General features: G+C 33.1%; 1 protein-coding gene and 1 long non-coding RNA gene across 2 annotated transcripts in view; one reads left to right on the top strand and one right to left on the bottom strand.

The window, feature by feature from the left end:
• The window catches only part of LOC309969294, a 312522-nt gene that overhangs the window by 90023 nt on the left and 207594 nt on the right, over positions 1–14905 (top strand). The window lies entirely within an intron of this gene.
• LOC309968337 (large ribosomal subunit protein eL22-like) lies at positions 12384–12839 on the bottom strand. Its single transcript, XM_082849539.1, has one exon. It carries the CDS (start codon positions 12825–12827, stop codon positions 12441–12443), a length of 387 nt encoding a protein of 128 aa, XP_082705665.1. The 5' UTR covers positions 12828–12839; the 3' UTR covers positions 12384–12440.

The following is a 14905-nucleotide window of genomic DNA, read 5'->3' as shown; positions in this document are numbered from 1 at the left end:
CTTCAGAACAAATCAAAATATAATATTTGGTCTCTGAACTTACTTTTGAATTCAAATCTTTGAATATGAATGCTAACTCAGATTGAATTTTGGGTTTGACTAATTGTTTTGATGTTCTTAGGCAGTTTTCATGAAACATATTTGATCAAATAACTTAACATGGACTTCACTTCTTATTAGTTGTATAATGTCCCTTCTGGTGTGTTAAATGCAATAAAAATTTGAGCATATATACTAATATGTAGCTCCTACCCAACATATGATGAACAAAATATGTATTAACAAGAGACATCAATCCATTTCTGAGGTTATGCACGTAGTTTACTGCTGAAATGCGGTAAAACTTTAAAATTTGTAATTTCTGGTCAGAGTTTATGAGAAACATGAATATGAGCAAAATAGGTAAATTTAGTGTTTTTTTAACAAGGTAAGTATGGCACAGACTTCAAACTATAACACAGATTTCAAGCAAACAAGGGTAATTACATTGATTTAAGCAGTTCTTTCTCATTTATTCATATTTTTTTGGTCTTAATTCAGACCTAGCTTAATTCACCCCTCCCTACCTCCCTCCCTCCCTCCTTTCCTCCCTCTCTCTCTTCCTTCCTTCCATCTTTCCTTCTCTTTCTTCTGTTCTGCCTTTCTTTCTCCTATCTCTTTAAACTGCAGTCCTGAGTAAAATGGATGGTTTCAGATTAACCTAATTAATTACAACTAAATAGCCACTTATGTCATTAACCCAGGATACGTCCCTGGGCTACTCAGATCCAAATGTAGATTTCATATTTTCAATGGAACAATGTTTGTTAGAAAATATATTTCATATTATAATCTTTTTAATGAGAAAAATGCTAATTAAAACCAAAACCATTAGTCACCTGTAAGATTTGAAATATATGAAAAGTTTGATAACGCTCTGTTGGTGAGGCTAAGGAGGAAAAAGCAGTCTAATATTTTGTTTTTCAAAATGTAAAATGGGACAACATCCACGGAGAAGATTTTATCAATATCTAACAAAATCATAGCTGTATTTGGCCTTTGATCTATCAATCCTTCTTCCAGGAATCTGTTCCAAAGATCCAAAAGTACACTGACATTAGTTTGAAATGACATGTATCAAATGTTCTTCAATGTAACATTATTGGTACTAGTAACAAAATTGAAATCACCCCCAAAATCCAAAATTCTAACACCAAAATCCAACAGTTATATAAACTGCAATATATCTACACAGTGTATTACTATGTACTTGTGCAAAGCAGTTGGGAAGACCTCTACAAAATGGATTAAATGGATTATATATTGTATATTTTGGAGTATAAATTGTTAAGTGATAAAAGGAAGTTGCAGAAAACTGTGTATAGTATGTCACCTTTTGTGTAAGAAACCCTCCTTTCCTTCCTTCCTTCTTTCCATCCTTCCTTCCACCCCTTTCTCTCTCTTTCATCTCTGTTTCTTTTCTTTATTATTTCACAGTTTGTGCTTTTTTTTTTATATTTGCAAAAATAAATAAGGGAAGGAGAGAAGAAAAACTCATAAAAATTGTTCCCTATAAGGTAACTGTCTCTCCATTCTGAAAAGTGAGACGTTGAAATCATCTACTATTATTGCACTTCTGTCTATTTTTCTAGTCAATTCTGTCAGTGTTTGTTTTATATATTTAGGTGCTCTGATGTTGCATGAATATATATTTGTAATTGTTATATCTTCCTAGTGATTTGACCTTTTATCATTATATAATGTCCTACTTTGTTTTTGTGATAGTTTTTTGTTCAAATTGACAATAAATTTTAAGCATAATTAACTGTCATTAGCACAAACTCATGAACTGTATCTTTGTTTTTCTCATTTTTTGAAACCTTATATTTATAATCATAGTTATTTATATTTGATAAATAAAATTATTTATAAAGAATTCAAGTTATAAGTAAATGGAAATGTATCATTCAATTTTTGTTTTCTTGCTAGTGGAGGACATTAAGCAAAACTAAGATTTTTAATTCATAAATATGGTAATAAAATTGAACATGTATTTAAAGTATTGAAATAGTATAACTGAAGAATAAAAGAAACATTATAATAAATGCTTTATTATCATTAATGTTAAATTCTTTTGATTACTGAGTTTAATTGAAGATTTTAAAAATACACTATAAAAAATAAAAATACATTATAAATATATTTGCATTATAAATCTATATTTAAAACTTGTAAATGTTGATAGAACTAATTGTCCTGTTGAATAATGGAACAGAGTTCCTCATCTAATTATTTAATTTTTATGATCCTTGTGAAATAACAGTTAACTATTTGAAATGTGCTATTCATGTTTGTATGTGTTTTACAGAAAGAAATTGTATTCTGTCATAGCTTACATTTCTAAATTCAAAAAGGCAAATATTTCAAGACCTTTATTATCTTGATCATTTTGACACATTTAAAAATCATCCAATTTTAACAAAGATGTCCTTACCAGGAAATGGTAAGTTCTACTGACAAGTTAAAACAAATGATCAATTATTATTTTTAATTATATTTGTTGCTGGGAAAAAGAAATTGTAGAAAAGTAGTCAGAGAAGAAGGATTATATCCTTTAATTTGTAATAAATTTATTTGTAAAGATGGGTGATGTGATGCCTAGCTGTGAAAATAAGTAACATGACAAGTAAATATTAAAGCCATGGAAGTGATCTAAAAATACCTGGATAATTATTGCAGATTATATAAATGTGGGTTTCTGGGGTAGGATTGGAGGTACCAGCCACTTTCCACTGGAAACAAAGCTTCAGTGACTTATATTCTATTGCCAGAAGAACTGGGGAATTTAAACATAGAAATAGAGTAATTGGATGATTTATTTCATAAGCATACATTTTTAAATGTTGCTGATGACTTTTCTTGAAAGTAAAGCCAGAAGGATTTCAAGATTCTTAACTGTAAATATTAGAAATGATTATTATAATACTTTCCATGATAAAATTATTTGAAACTTACTCTTGTATATTCCCAATGAAAGGTGATTCTTATTTTTTATTGTGGCTAATTTAATGAAATAATATTTTATACAAAACACAATTTTCCTAACTTGGAAATTATAATTAATTAAATTAAGAACACATTTGAGTTTTGAGTGTTGTCATTTAGACTGTGGGCATTATCAGGGCACAATAATCCACTTGGTGAAAATTTAGTCTAGTTGAAGGCCAATTATTTTACTTCCTTGTAATTCACATGATATGTCCTTGCAAATAGAAGCAGCCGCTAGCCAAGTAACTAGAGAGAAACAAAGAGCCTTGGGTGGGTGATATTTCAAATTCAACAGTATAAAGCAAAGAAAAATAACACATTTTAACACATAAAAAATGCTAGAAAAAATGTTTACATGCATGATTCTAGTTTGGTAATTGCTTCTATTCTAAATTTTTCATATCAATTCAACAATAAGCACCTTCCTATCATATAAATCACTATCACCTATAAGTAAGTAGGGTTGTAGTTTTAAAGTATTTGGTTTTATCAAGTAATATATGCTCATTAAAAAAATCACATGTTAAAGAATGTTTTATATTAAATATCAACAGAGTCAGATCACTTCTTCACTTCTAAGTCTACTCTTCAGACAAGTTCTTCACAATTGCTTATATTTTGGTTATTTCCCTTCTCAAACAATATATATTTTCTGAATTTATTAATATCAGATAACATTTATTATTCCCCCAATATCAAATATAAATATTTAACTCACTCAGGTCCTCTTCTCCAACTGTTTTAGTCAATTATGTTATTGTTTTGGTTTTTCTGTCAATTATCTTTAGTATAAACAATGTAATTAAACTCAATCATTTTTCTATAGTCCTTTAATTCAGTTTTCATACTTTATATGACAATTTTAATACCCTTGTTTCTCTACCCAATTTTCTTCATAATCTGCTTTGTGTAAGTTACATTTTTATCATAGCTCTTGGATTTTCATTCCATCCTTAAACATAGCATCTTCTTTCCATGGCCTGAAGATCGACTCAAAATTGAAAGTAAATAAACAATATTTTCATCATTATGGTTGCAAACATATTGAGCAATAAAATACCAATTATCTTCCCATCTTTAGGAGTTCAAATCCAAATGCCCCTTGAGGGAGAATGTTAGGCTGAAAGAATTTCCTCAGTTGGTAAAAAATCATTTAAAATTATATTTGGAAAATAATTTCCATCCTCAGTTTCTGTCATTTTTGGAGGTTATATTGGCCATTTAAAAATTGCATGTACTGCTTTTATTCTCAACATTTTTCAGTTCTAAATCATGCTTATCATTATGTTCTACTACCTTTACTTCTTAAAAGTACCTGTAATGATCTCCACTGGAATTTTATTACCTTCTCTGTTGGGTTTTCTCTTTGTTTTTCTTTTATTATAACTTTCTTTTGCTTAATTTACATATTAGTTTCTTTTCTTCCCTTAAGCTCATAATGAAAGATCTTCATAAACTATGAAGTTAGCAGATAACATTTCTGAGTCCTAAGCACTATAGTGTTGATTTTAAGCTTAGGAATTTCTTTAATCTCCTAAAAATGAAATATATACATATATATAGACAGTATGTGTTCCCCCAGCTGATTGGTAAATAGGACTGTCTTCTGTTTAGGTCTGTACTCAAGTGGGGTATTATAGGATGAGAGGCTACAGACAGTAATCTCTTTTTTTCACCTGATCATAGCAGTCTGCCTTGCTGTTGATAGCACAAGCACCAAACTGACAAAGGCTTTACTATGAATCAACATTCAGACTATTGATCTTATTTAGGATTTAAATGTTTTATTTAAATGTTTTAAAAAGTTTCATTTTGAAGTAATTGTAGGTTCAATAGCAGTAATAAGAAATAATGCAGAGGGGTCTCATGTACTCATTTCCCAGTTTCTCTCAATGGCGACATCTTAGATTATAGTACAATATCACAACCACAATATTAATTTTTATGTAAGATGTGTGACAAGTCAAGGCCCAGTTTTTTTTAACCTATCACATTGCTCTAGTACCATTGGTTTAAAAGGCTATCTTTTCTCCATTGAATTGTTCCTTTCACTTTTGTCAAAAATCATTTGGGCATATTTGTGAGTTTATTTCTGAATTTTCTGTTCTCTTCTATTGGCCTATGTGTCTATTCCTCCACTCACACCACACAGTCTTGATTACTAAAGATAGTATAAGGATGAATTGGGAGATTGGAATTGACATATATACACTATTGATACTATGTATAAAATGGATAACTAATGAGAACCTACTGTATAGCACAGGGAACTCTACTCAGTGCTCTGTGGTGACCTAAATGGGAAGGAAATCCAAAAAAGAGAGGATATATATATACGTATAGCTGATTCACTTTGCTGTACAGTAGAAACTAACAAAATATTGTAAAGTGACTATACTCCAAAATAAATAAATAAAGCAGTAATAAAAAAAGATAAAGAAAAAAAATAAGGCTTAAAATTGGGTAGACTGGCTTCTTCTACTATATTCTTCATTTTCCAAATTCTTTTTGTTCTTCTAGTTCCTTTGTTCTTTTCCATATATATTTTTAAATAATCTGGTCTATACAAAAATTCTTGCTGATGTCTTGATGAGAATAGTTTTAAAATTATATATCAATTTTGGCATAATTGAAATCCTTACTGTTATGAGCTAAATTGACTCTCCCCAAAATTTATGTGTAGAAGTCTTAACACCCCAGACTTAACAATATGATAATGTGACTATATTTGGGATATGGTCTTTAAAGAGGTATTTAAATTAAAATGAGGTAATTAAGATGGGCTCTAATCTAACCTGATTTGCAATTAGGACAGACACACATAGAGGAAGACTATGAAGGTACAGAGAAGAGATGGCCATTTAGGAGCAAAGAAGAGAAGCCTTAGGCAAAATAAAACCCTGCTGACATCTTGATCATGGACTTTAATAAGCCTCCAGGATTGTGAGAAAATATATTTATTTCATTTATGCTACCAAGCCTTTGATATTTTGTTATGATGGCCCTTGCAAAACTAACGGTTACCAAGCTGAAGCTTCCAATCTATAAACACTGAATGTCTTCCATTTATTTAGAACCTCTTTGATTTTTTTCATGAGCATTTTATAGTCTTTTGATGACAAGTCTTGTGAATATTTGATTATTTGGATATATTTCTATATTTCATTTTTGAGTGATTATAAAAATCTCACTGCCCATAGTTAATTCCTAGCAAATAGGTTTACAATTAATATTTTATGTTTGTTTTATATCCTGTATCCTTGCTTAACTTATTAATTCTAAAAGGGTATTTTTTTGAGTATATGTGTATTCCTAGACTTCAGTTTGTATACAATCATATCATCTGCGAATAGAGACAAGTTTATTTCTTTCTTACCTACATATCTGTCTTTTAATTATTTTTCTTGCCTTACTGAACTTGCTAGAACATCTCATACTATGTTAAATGAGTGCAGTGAGAGTGAATATCCTTGCCTTGTTCCTGATCTTGAGGAGGGAAATAATTCAGTCTTTCATCATTAAGTATAATGTTAACTTTGGGATTTCGGGTTTTGGTTTTCTTTTTGTTTTTGATTTCCATAGATGCTGTTTATCAGGTGGAAGAAGTTATTCTCTATTCCTATTTTTCTGAGAGCTTTTTGTTCGTTTGTTGTTTTTACAACATGAATGGTTGTGAAATTTGTCAAACCCTTTTTCTGCATTGAATTATATGACCATGCAATTTTTTTTTCTTTAGGATTGGGTCAATTGAATTGATAATTCTTGAATATTGAACTGGCTTTACATGCTGAGAATGAATATCAATTGGTAATGGTGTATAATTATTTTTATATATTGCTAATTCTATTTATTAATATTTTGCTAAGGATTTCTACATTTATTTTATGATGGAAATTGGTGTGTAGTTTTCTTTTTGTGTATTGTCTTTTTCTTGTTTTGGTATTACTATAATAGTACTGTCATAGCAATAGAAATAAAAATCCAGTATTTTACTTCAAAAACTGTGATCCTCATGAACAAGATCTGTGATTTCTGTCATTAAAGATGTGGGGTTAGGGAACTAACAAGCCATTATTTTTAAGTTTAACACTTGTAATTTATTCTCTGGAATCATATGATCATTTATTATATGTGATTGCCAATAGGTGAATTTTACAACTACAGTAAGGGGTGGTGGGGAAGTACAAAGAGATTCTTCTAATACCAGACACAAAACTGAATTTCTGTGTAATTTAGAACAAATTGATTTAACCTAATGGAATTGAAATTTCTATGCTGTAAAATGGAAATTATGATGCCAACTATTAACAGTATTGGGGAAATCAAATGAAATAATATAAGTAACAGCTTGTAAGAACATAGATTTTTTAATAAGCTCGGTGAGAAATTAACTGTATCTCTATTCTCTATCTATCATCTATAGAAATAGAAAAAAATAGAAAGATAGATGTGGGCTGGGGATAAACAGGATTTCCACTTCCAACATCCATCATGTCCTTAAAAGAGAATGTAGACTAGGCTTTGGTGGGTTTGACAGGAAAGTCAGAATCCAAGTTGCTCATAAATATTTCACAGGAAGGACATAGATGCTGTTTAAAGTTCTTTCCGAATGGTGTTAGGTGACTTGATTCCGAAAAAGCTTTGAGCTTAGAAAAAATGAGCTTTGCGTATTGACAAGAGTCCTCACGTGGGAACAGAGTCAAAATTAACAGACTCTGCAACCCAAAGGAGGCTGGCTGAATATTCCCGCTACCTTTGCTCTGATCATGTGACCATCTCACGCTTCTGTCACTTTCATTAAATAAAAATTAATCTTAACATATTCGGGCAGGAGTGGGGGTGGGTTGGCATGGGTGTCTACTCTGTCAAGGATAAAAAATATTCTTTAGTCCTCATCACCTAATCAGTTGATTTCAGCTCCATTTTCTCCCTTTTCTTTCTTTATCACTGCCTAAACTTGTCCCCTAGGAGTTTCAGACCTTGTTATTCATAAATGGCATAACTTCGTGCACCCTTTTCCTTTTTACTCAAAAGTTTTCTGTAAAATCAAAGGATTACTTGGCTGATTATAAAATTCTTGCATCACATATTCTTCCTCTCAGTATATTTCAGATACTGATCAAACTGTCTCCTTGCATGAATATTGCTGTGAAGATGTCGAATCCATCTTGATATTTCACACTAGTAGGGGGCATGATTTTTTCCCCTCCTACTCCTAGGATTCTTTCTTTGTACCTGAATTTTAACATCCTTACCAGAATATGCTTTGATTTGGAATGGTAGGTATGAATGTTAGGTTTCATTATTTCTTGGAAATCTATGAGCCCCTTCAGTCTACACATTCAACTTGTTTTTATTTCAGAAAAAATGTTGAAAAAATTATACTTTAGACTCTTTCTATATTTTCATTTGCTTAGTTCTTCTTAAAAATATCAATAATGCATGTTAGATATACCTTTTTAATGTCTAGCGTTCCTTCTGTGATCATGTTTACATTCCCCTTTCTCTCTCCCTGCTCCGCCTCCCTCCCTCCCTCTCTTTCTTTCTCTCTGAGTCACCCTCATAACTACTTATAAACATCTAACTTTTTCTACCTATAACGGGCATTATTCTCTACACTGGCTTTTCATTTTTTGTCATATTGTGACATTTTGCAACTCAATTCTATATTCTTTGGACATCCTATAAAGTCTCTTTGGAATACTTTTTTCTCATTGTTCAAATTTCACTTATTACTTATAAAGATGATATTATCTATAAATTCTGTGAGAATAATGAGAAGCATTTCTTTCATTCCTTTGTTTTACTGTAACCACCTTTTTATCAGAAATGACCATTTACTGATTTAAAGAAAAATGTTTTGCGCATAGAGCACATATCATTTCCTTTCTAAGTATGATCCATCTTTGAATTATTTTTGCTGCTTGCCAGAGATGTTGACAACTATCGTAACTGGGACTATCTGGGGCGTGGATTCAGAGGTGTTGACTCCAAACTCTTCCTCAACAAATTGCTTGGGTGACAGAAAAATCTTCTTTGGTATTCAGTGTACATTTGGCAGATGTGAAAACCATTCAGTATTTAAGGATGGGGAAATTTATAGCTGATCACGGGTGACTAGAGTGATGGAATGGCTAAAGGCGTTAAGGGAAGAGGAGGGTTGTTCTTCATAGATCAAGAAACTGTCACTGCCTTAGATTACAGCTCATGTGACCATTTTCGCCCCAGAGCTGCTGATAGTATGAGGGGTAAGCTCTCTGTCTGTGTCTGCTACTGTTAGAAATGTATTTTGCTATTAAGCAAAAACCAGGAGCCCACTCTACCATTGCTGCTAAATTACTCTCAAAGTTGCTGACATTCACTGCTGCCTAAAATCACCTTTAAAAAAATGGCTTTATAAAATATAGGTTAAATATTATAAAATTCACCCATTTCGCGAGCATTTAATTCAATAAATTTTTGTATATTGTAGAGCTGGTCTGTCTTTCTTTGCCTCCACCCTTGCATGCTCTTCTCCTAGAATGGAGGTTCCATGCCAAGAAGACCATGAGCAAGATGCCTTCTTTTGTCATTATGGTCCTACTACTGTCACAGCCCCTAGGTGCTGAAAGAAACTGAAATAACAAAGTAATATTCTGTTTCTTCTTTCTTCCTTCTAAATTCCATCTAGTGCCTCCAATTGGCAGAAACCAAGAGAAATTCAGAAAGCTAGGTTGTCTGAAATATGTGGCTTGCATGTTTATCCCTCAAAAGTACAGAAGAAAGTGCAGAAAGGAAAGTGTAATATTGAGAGCCCATCATATTGAAAGCTAGAGTATCCAGAGCACCCCTCAACTTATAAAATCATGGATTGCCTCCTTTATTCCTGTCTTAGCCCATTCAGGCAGCTATAACAAATTACCGTAGACTGGGTGACTTATAAACAACAGAAACTTATTTCTCACCCTTCTGGAGGCTGGGAAATTCAAGATCAGGTGCCAGCAGGTTTGGTGTCATTCATTCATGAGGGATCTGCCCTTATGACCTGATCACCAACCAAAGGCCCCACCTCCAAATGACATCCCACTGTAAATTAAGTTTTAACATATGAATGGGGGCACTAACATTTAGTCTATGGCAATGCTTTTCCTTCTCTCCTCTATTCAGCTCTCAGTGAAGTAACTTTCAGGCTAGGAAAGAAAGTGTACAGATGGTTTTATTTATTTTTATTATTTATTTGTTTGTTATTTGCCAGGTATGTGCTTTTCTGTCGCAAATATCTGGGTCCCAACAGGATATATTCCACAGTACCCAGAGCCTTCCTATAACTCTTGATGTCTTAATTGTCATTTTGTAGAGGTTGTGCAGAATAAGATACTTAATATTTTTTTGGAAATGTACAAATATCTTGGAGACTGAGGAAGTTTGTGAAAATAAATATCACGCACTCTTGTTTAGGTTAATATTTCACATTTTTTGGCTAGTATAATTCTATTTGTATATTGAAGGTTTTTTTTTCTATTATATTAAATCTTGAATTTTCTCCTATTCTTTTTTTTTTAATGAAGTCCAAGGTCATTGTTGGTACAGCAATTCATCAGTGAGGACAAACAACCAATTTATTGTTGCTAAACAGATAAACATGCCAATGCTTTAAAAAAAAAAAAAGCCTTGTACAATAATAGTAGCCATGCGTTAGCCACTTTAATATAAAATGTGATCAAAAGTCAAAATACAAGAGTTCAAAAGGCATAGAAAAACCAAAAAGTTTCAATTTTATTACAAGTTTTAGATTCTGGAAATAGTTAAAAAAAAAACACTTATATGCTAATTTCAGCCCAGGGCTAATTTTTTTACAACCAAACTAAGAATTACTACAAGGGAACATCAATGCAACAAACAAGTAAAATTTGCAAACCCAAGTCACAAACTTGCTAACAAAGTTAATAATCATGGTAATGGACAGCACCAAAGAGCAACTGATGCCTCAGTTAAATTTGAAAGAAACAATGCCTTCTCTAGGGCAGAGAAACATGCAAACAATTCTGCTTCAAGAAATTTGCATAGAAATAGAAAATGCTAGAGCCTTTACCACAAATGAAATTACAAAGCCTCAACATGTTAAATTCAACCCAAGGAGCACCAAATGTTAAATTGGAGCCAAGGTATGACTCAAAACATTTAATTTCCAGCTATGCAACTAGCAAGATCACAAGAATTTCAGGTGTGGAAAGGCACCCTAGGCAAGCTCTTGAAAGACATGAATTTGACACAATGTAACCTTAAATCAATGCAGACATTCCTGTAAAATTTAAATTTTAGAGGGCACCATAAGGCATCAGGATCTCTTCTCAAAGTCACTCTTGATATTGTCAGCAACAAATACATCTTTATGATCTCATTAATGACCTTTCACAGATCTCTAGCCTGTACACGTACAGCAGAACCCCCAATATCGTGGGAAGCCCTTTCAGTTTGGCCCTGCTTAACGTGTTTGTAGAATGACTTTTAAGCCCAGCCGTGGCCTAAATGGTGTGAAAGGGACTACTCCCTGGGCATCTCAAGACTTCTCTTCAGCCTGAGCTGTCTCCCAGGACCCTCTCTTCCACACCTGCCCCCAGGGTAAGACTCCAGAACTCTGGGATTCTGAGCCTGACCCCAGGCAACCTCACCGACACCCACCTTTGGAAGCTCCACTATTCCTCATCTCCAGCTTCCCCTGGTGGGGTTCATAGTGACAGTTTGGTGAAAGGACTTGTAGAAACAATGCTTATTTACAAATTCGTATTTTGTAGACCTTTCCTTAATTGAACACCTGTGACTTTTACAGTCGCTCTCCAGACCCTTTCCAAAGGTGTAGTAGAATATGCGAAGCAAAAGGACATTTTATTTCTACAGGAAGAAAAAGGATTAACATACATAGTAATAACTGTGTCCATCAAGAGTAATTTGTAATCAGAAAATGAAGACAAATGCCCCAGAAGCCTGCATTTTATCAACACTGCCACTTTCCCAAAAAAAGAACCTCAGAAACAAGTCACTGGATCTGCTTTCAGTGAATCAGGAGTTCCCACATTTGTATTCCTCAATCTTTGAGAAAAGTACCAGATGAAACTGACCCACCCCTTTTTGTGTAAAATAGTAACTAACTGAACTCACATCTCCACGCCCTCATCCACCGGTTCAATGACAAACAGTAGTCAGTTCCCTTGAAGGAGACTTACACATTTTGGTATTTCTACCAAAAAAATTGAAATTTTCAAGCAGAAAAAAAGTTTAATTACAAGTAAGTGAGTGGCAGCCCAAGTGAAGCCCTTTTACTATGATTTCCAATTTTCTGTTCAATCCACACTGCAGAGATACAAGGAAAGCCACAATTTTGTTTCCTAAATTTTATTTAAGAATTCATACAAAATACTCCAGATAACTGAGTTTCAATCCTCATCTTCCTCCTCTTCTTCATCTTGATTAATCTGGAAGTAACGTAATTCATAACTTTCTTTGCTGTTAGCAACTACGCGTAACCAATCACGGAGATTATTCTTCTTCAAATATTTTTTGGTGAGATATTTCAAATACCTTTTGGAAAAAGGCACCTCGGAAGTTACAGTGATCTTGCTTTTGCTTCTTTCGATTGTTACAACACCTCCTCCGAGATTCCCAGCTTTTCCATTCACTTTGATTCTTTCCTGAAGAAACTGCTCAAAATTGGCTGCATCCATGATTCCATCTTCTACAGGATGGGTACAGTCAAGAGTAAACTTCAGGACCTGCGTCTTTTTTTTGCCCCCCTTCACCACAAGCTTTTTCACTGGCGCCATCGCCGCAGCGGAGGCAGAAAAGCTCTACTATTCTTTTGTTCTTTTAGGCATTTGCCAGGGGTCGAAAAGATGAGATTGAAATAAAATGCTTTTATTCCACTGATTTTTAACAGAAAATTTGCATTCTCTACTTCCAGCCTGTCTGAAACCAGTTTCTAATTGTCTCTCAGGAGAAACAATACTGTTCTTTCACCCAGTACTTTTTGTTTGTTGTTGTTGTTCCAAAGTTCATATCATGGGTCTGTCACAGAAGCAAAATTATAAATTGCAAGTCATTAAGGTGTGGTGAATGCCCATCTGTGTAAGAACATGTCAAAGAAATGTTTACCCAGTTGGAATATCACTGGCCAATCTACCATCTACTACTGTATATAGTATGTATATTAATATCCTAGTGCTGCTATAGCAAAATACTACAAGTATATGACTTAAAGCAACAGAAATTTATTTTCTCACAGTTCTGGTGGCTAGAAGTCTGGAATTGATGTGTCAGCAGTGCCAGGCTCCCTCTGGAGACTCTTGGGAAGAATCCTTCATTGGCTCTCCCTAACTTCTGATGATCATTGGCAAATACTTGGCGTGCCTTGACTCGAAGTTTCATCCCTCCAACCTCTGTCTCCACCATCATATGGCCCTTTACCCTGCGTGTCTACCTCTCTGTGTCTCTTTCTCCTTATAAGGACACTAGTCATTGGACTTAGGGCCCACCTCAATCCAATATGACTTTACCTTAAGTTGGTTAAATCACAGAGACCCCATTTCCAAATAAGGTCACATTCACAGGTGCCTGGGTTCAGGACTTCAATATATCTTTTGGGGGGACACAATTCAGCTCACAACAGTAGTAGATATTATTAGTAGCATGGAGCTGGAAGATCTGGTAGATTTTTAGACCAATGGCAGCCAACATATAGTATATTGATATTTATATCAAACTGACTAAAATTACCTAAAAATTTCCAAAAATGAATAAATCTTCAACTTTGAAACTACTCACCTGCTTATTCCATTTTTTATTCAAAATAGATATACAAAGTATGATGTGTGTGTGTGTGTGCACGTGCTATATGTATCTACATGGATTTATGTGTAGGACTTTTCAAAATCCTCATTTCTAATTTACAACTGTAAAACTGAATTCTGAAGCTTAGACTAGACAGAAATCAGGGCTTCACGTTGAGGTGGTAAAGTTACACATACATCAATTCTGATAACTAAATTATTCAACCAATTACTTTTTTTCTTTTTTAAATTGAGATACTATTGACATATAACACTGTGTAATTTTAAGGTGTACAATGTGTTGATTTGATGCATTTATATATTGCAATATGATTATCACCATAGTGTTACCTAATACCTTTAATGTGTCATATAATTATCACTTCTTTCTTTGTGATGAGAACAATGAAGATCTAGTCTCTTGGTAAATTTGAAGTTCATAATACAGTATTGGTGACTATAATTACTATATGCTATACATTAGAACTTCAGGGTTATTTATCTACTAGTTTTAAGTTTGTATCCTTAAATAACATCTCCCCAATCCCCCAACCTTCAGCCCCTGGTAATCACTATTCTACTCTCTGTTTTTACAAGTTTATCTTTGTTAGAATCCACAAATAAGTAATATCATACAGCATTTAATCTTCCTCTGTCTGACTTAGCTCATTTAGCATAATAAATCCATGTTGTTGTAAATGGCAGAATTTCATTTTTTTTCATGGCTGAATTATATATATATATATATAATATTAATTATAATATAAATATATATATATACACATACATATATATTTTACATCTTATTTATTCATCCATTGATGGACACTTCAGTTTTTTCATATCTTGGTTATTCTGAGTAAAGTTGCAATAATGACAGAAGTGCTGATACCTCTTTGATACCTTATTTTGCTGGGAAAAGAATACTCTCTTTGACAAATGGTGTCTGGAAAACTGGATAACCACATGGAGAAAAATGAAATTGTACCTCTATCTTATACTCCTCATAAAAATTAACTCAAAATGGATTAAACACTTCAACATATGACCTGATACTATAAAACGTCTGGAAGAAA

This window comes from Leucopleurus acutus (assembly GCF_964270905.1).
Source record: "Leucopleurus acutus genome assembly, chromosome: 11".
Taxonomy (NCBI): domain Eukaryota; kingdom Metazoa; phylum Chordata; class Mammalia; order Artiodactyla; family Delphinidae; genus Leucopleurus; species Leucopleurus acutus.
Note: the sequence above shows the minus strand (reverse complement) of the source record. Positions and strands in the feature narration are given on the sequence as shown.

What these genes read in the sequence shown, in the direction of transcription:
- LOC309968337 (XM_082849539.1), bottom strand. Translation starts at nt 12,827, where the DNA reads ATGGCGCCAGTGAAAAAGCTTGTGGTGAAGGGGGGCAAAAAAAAGACG.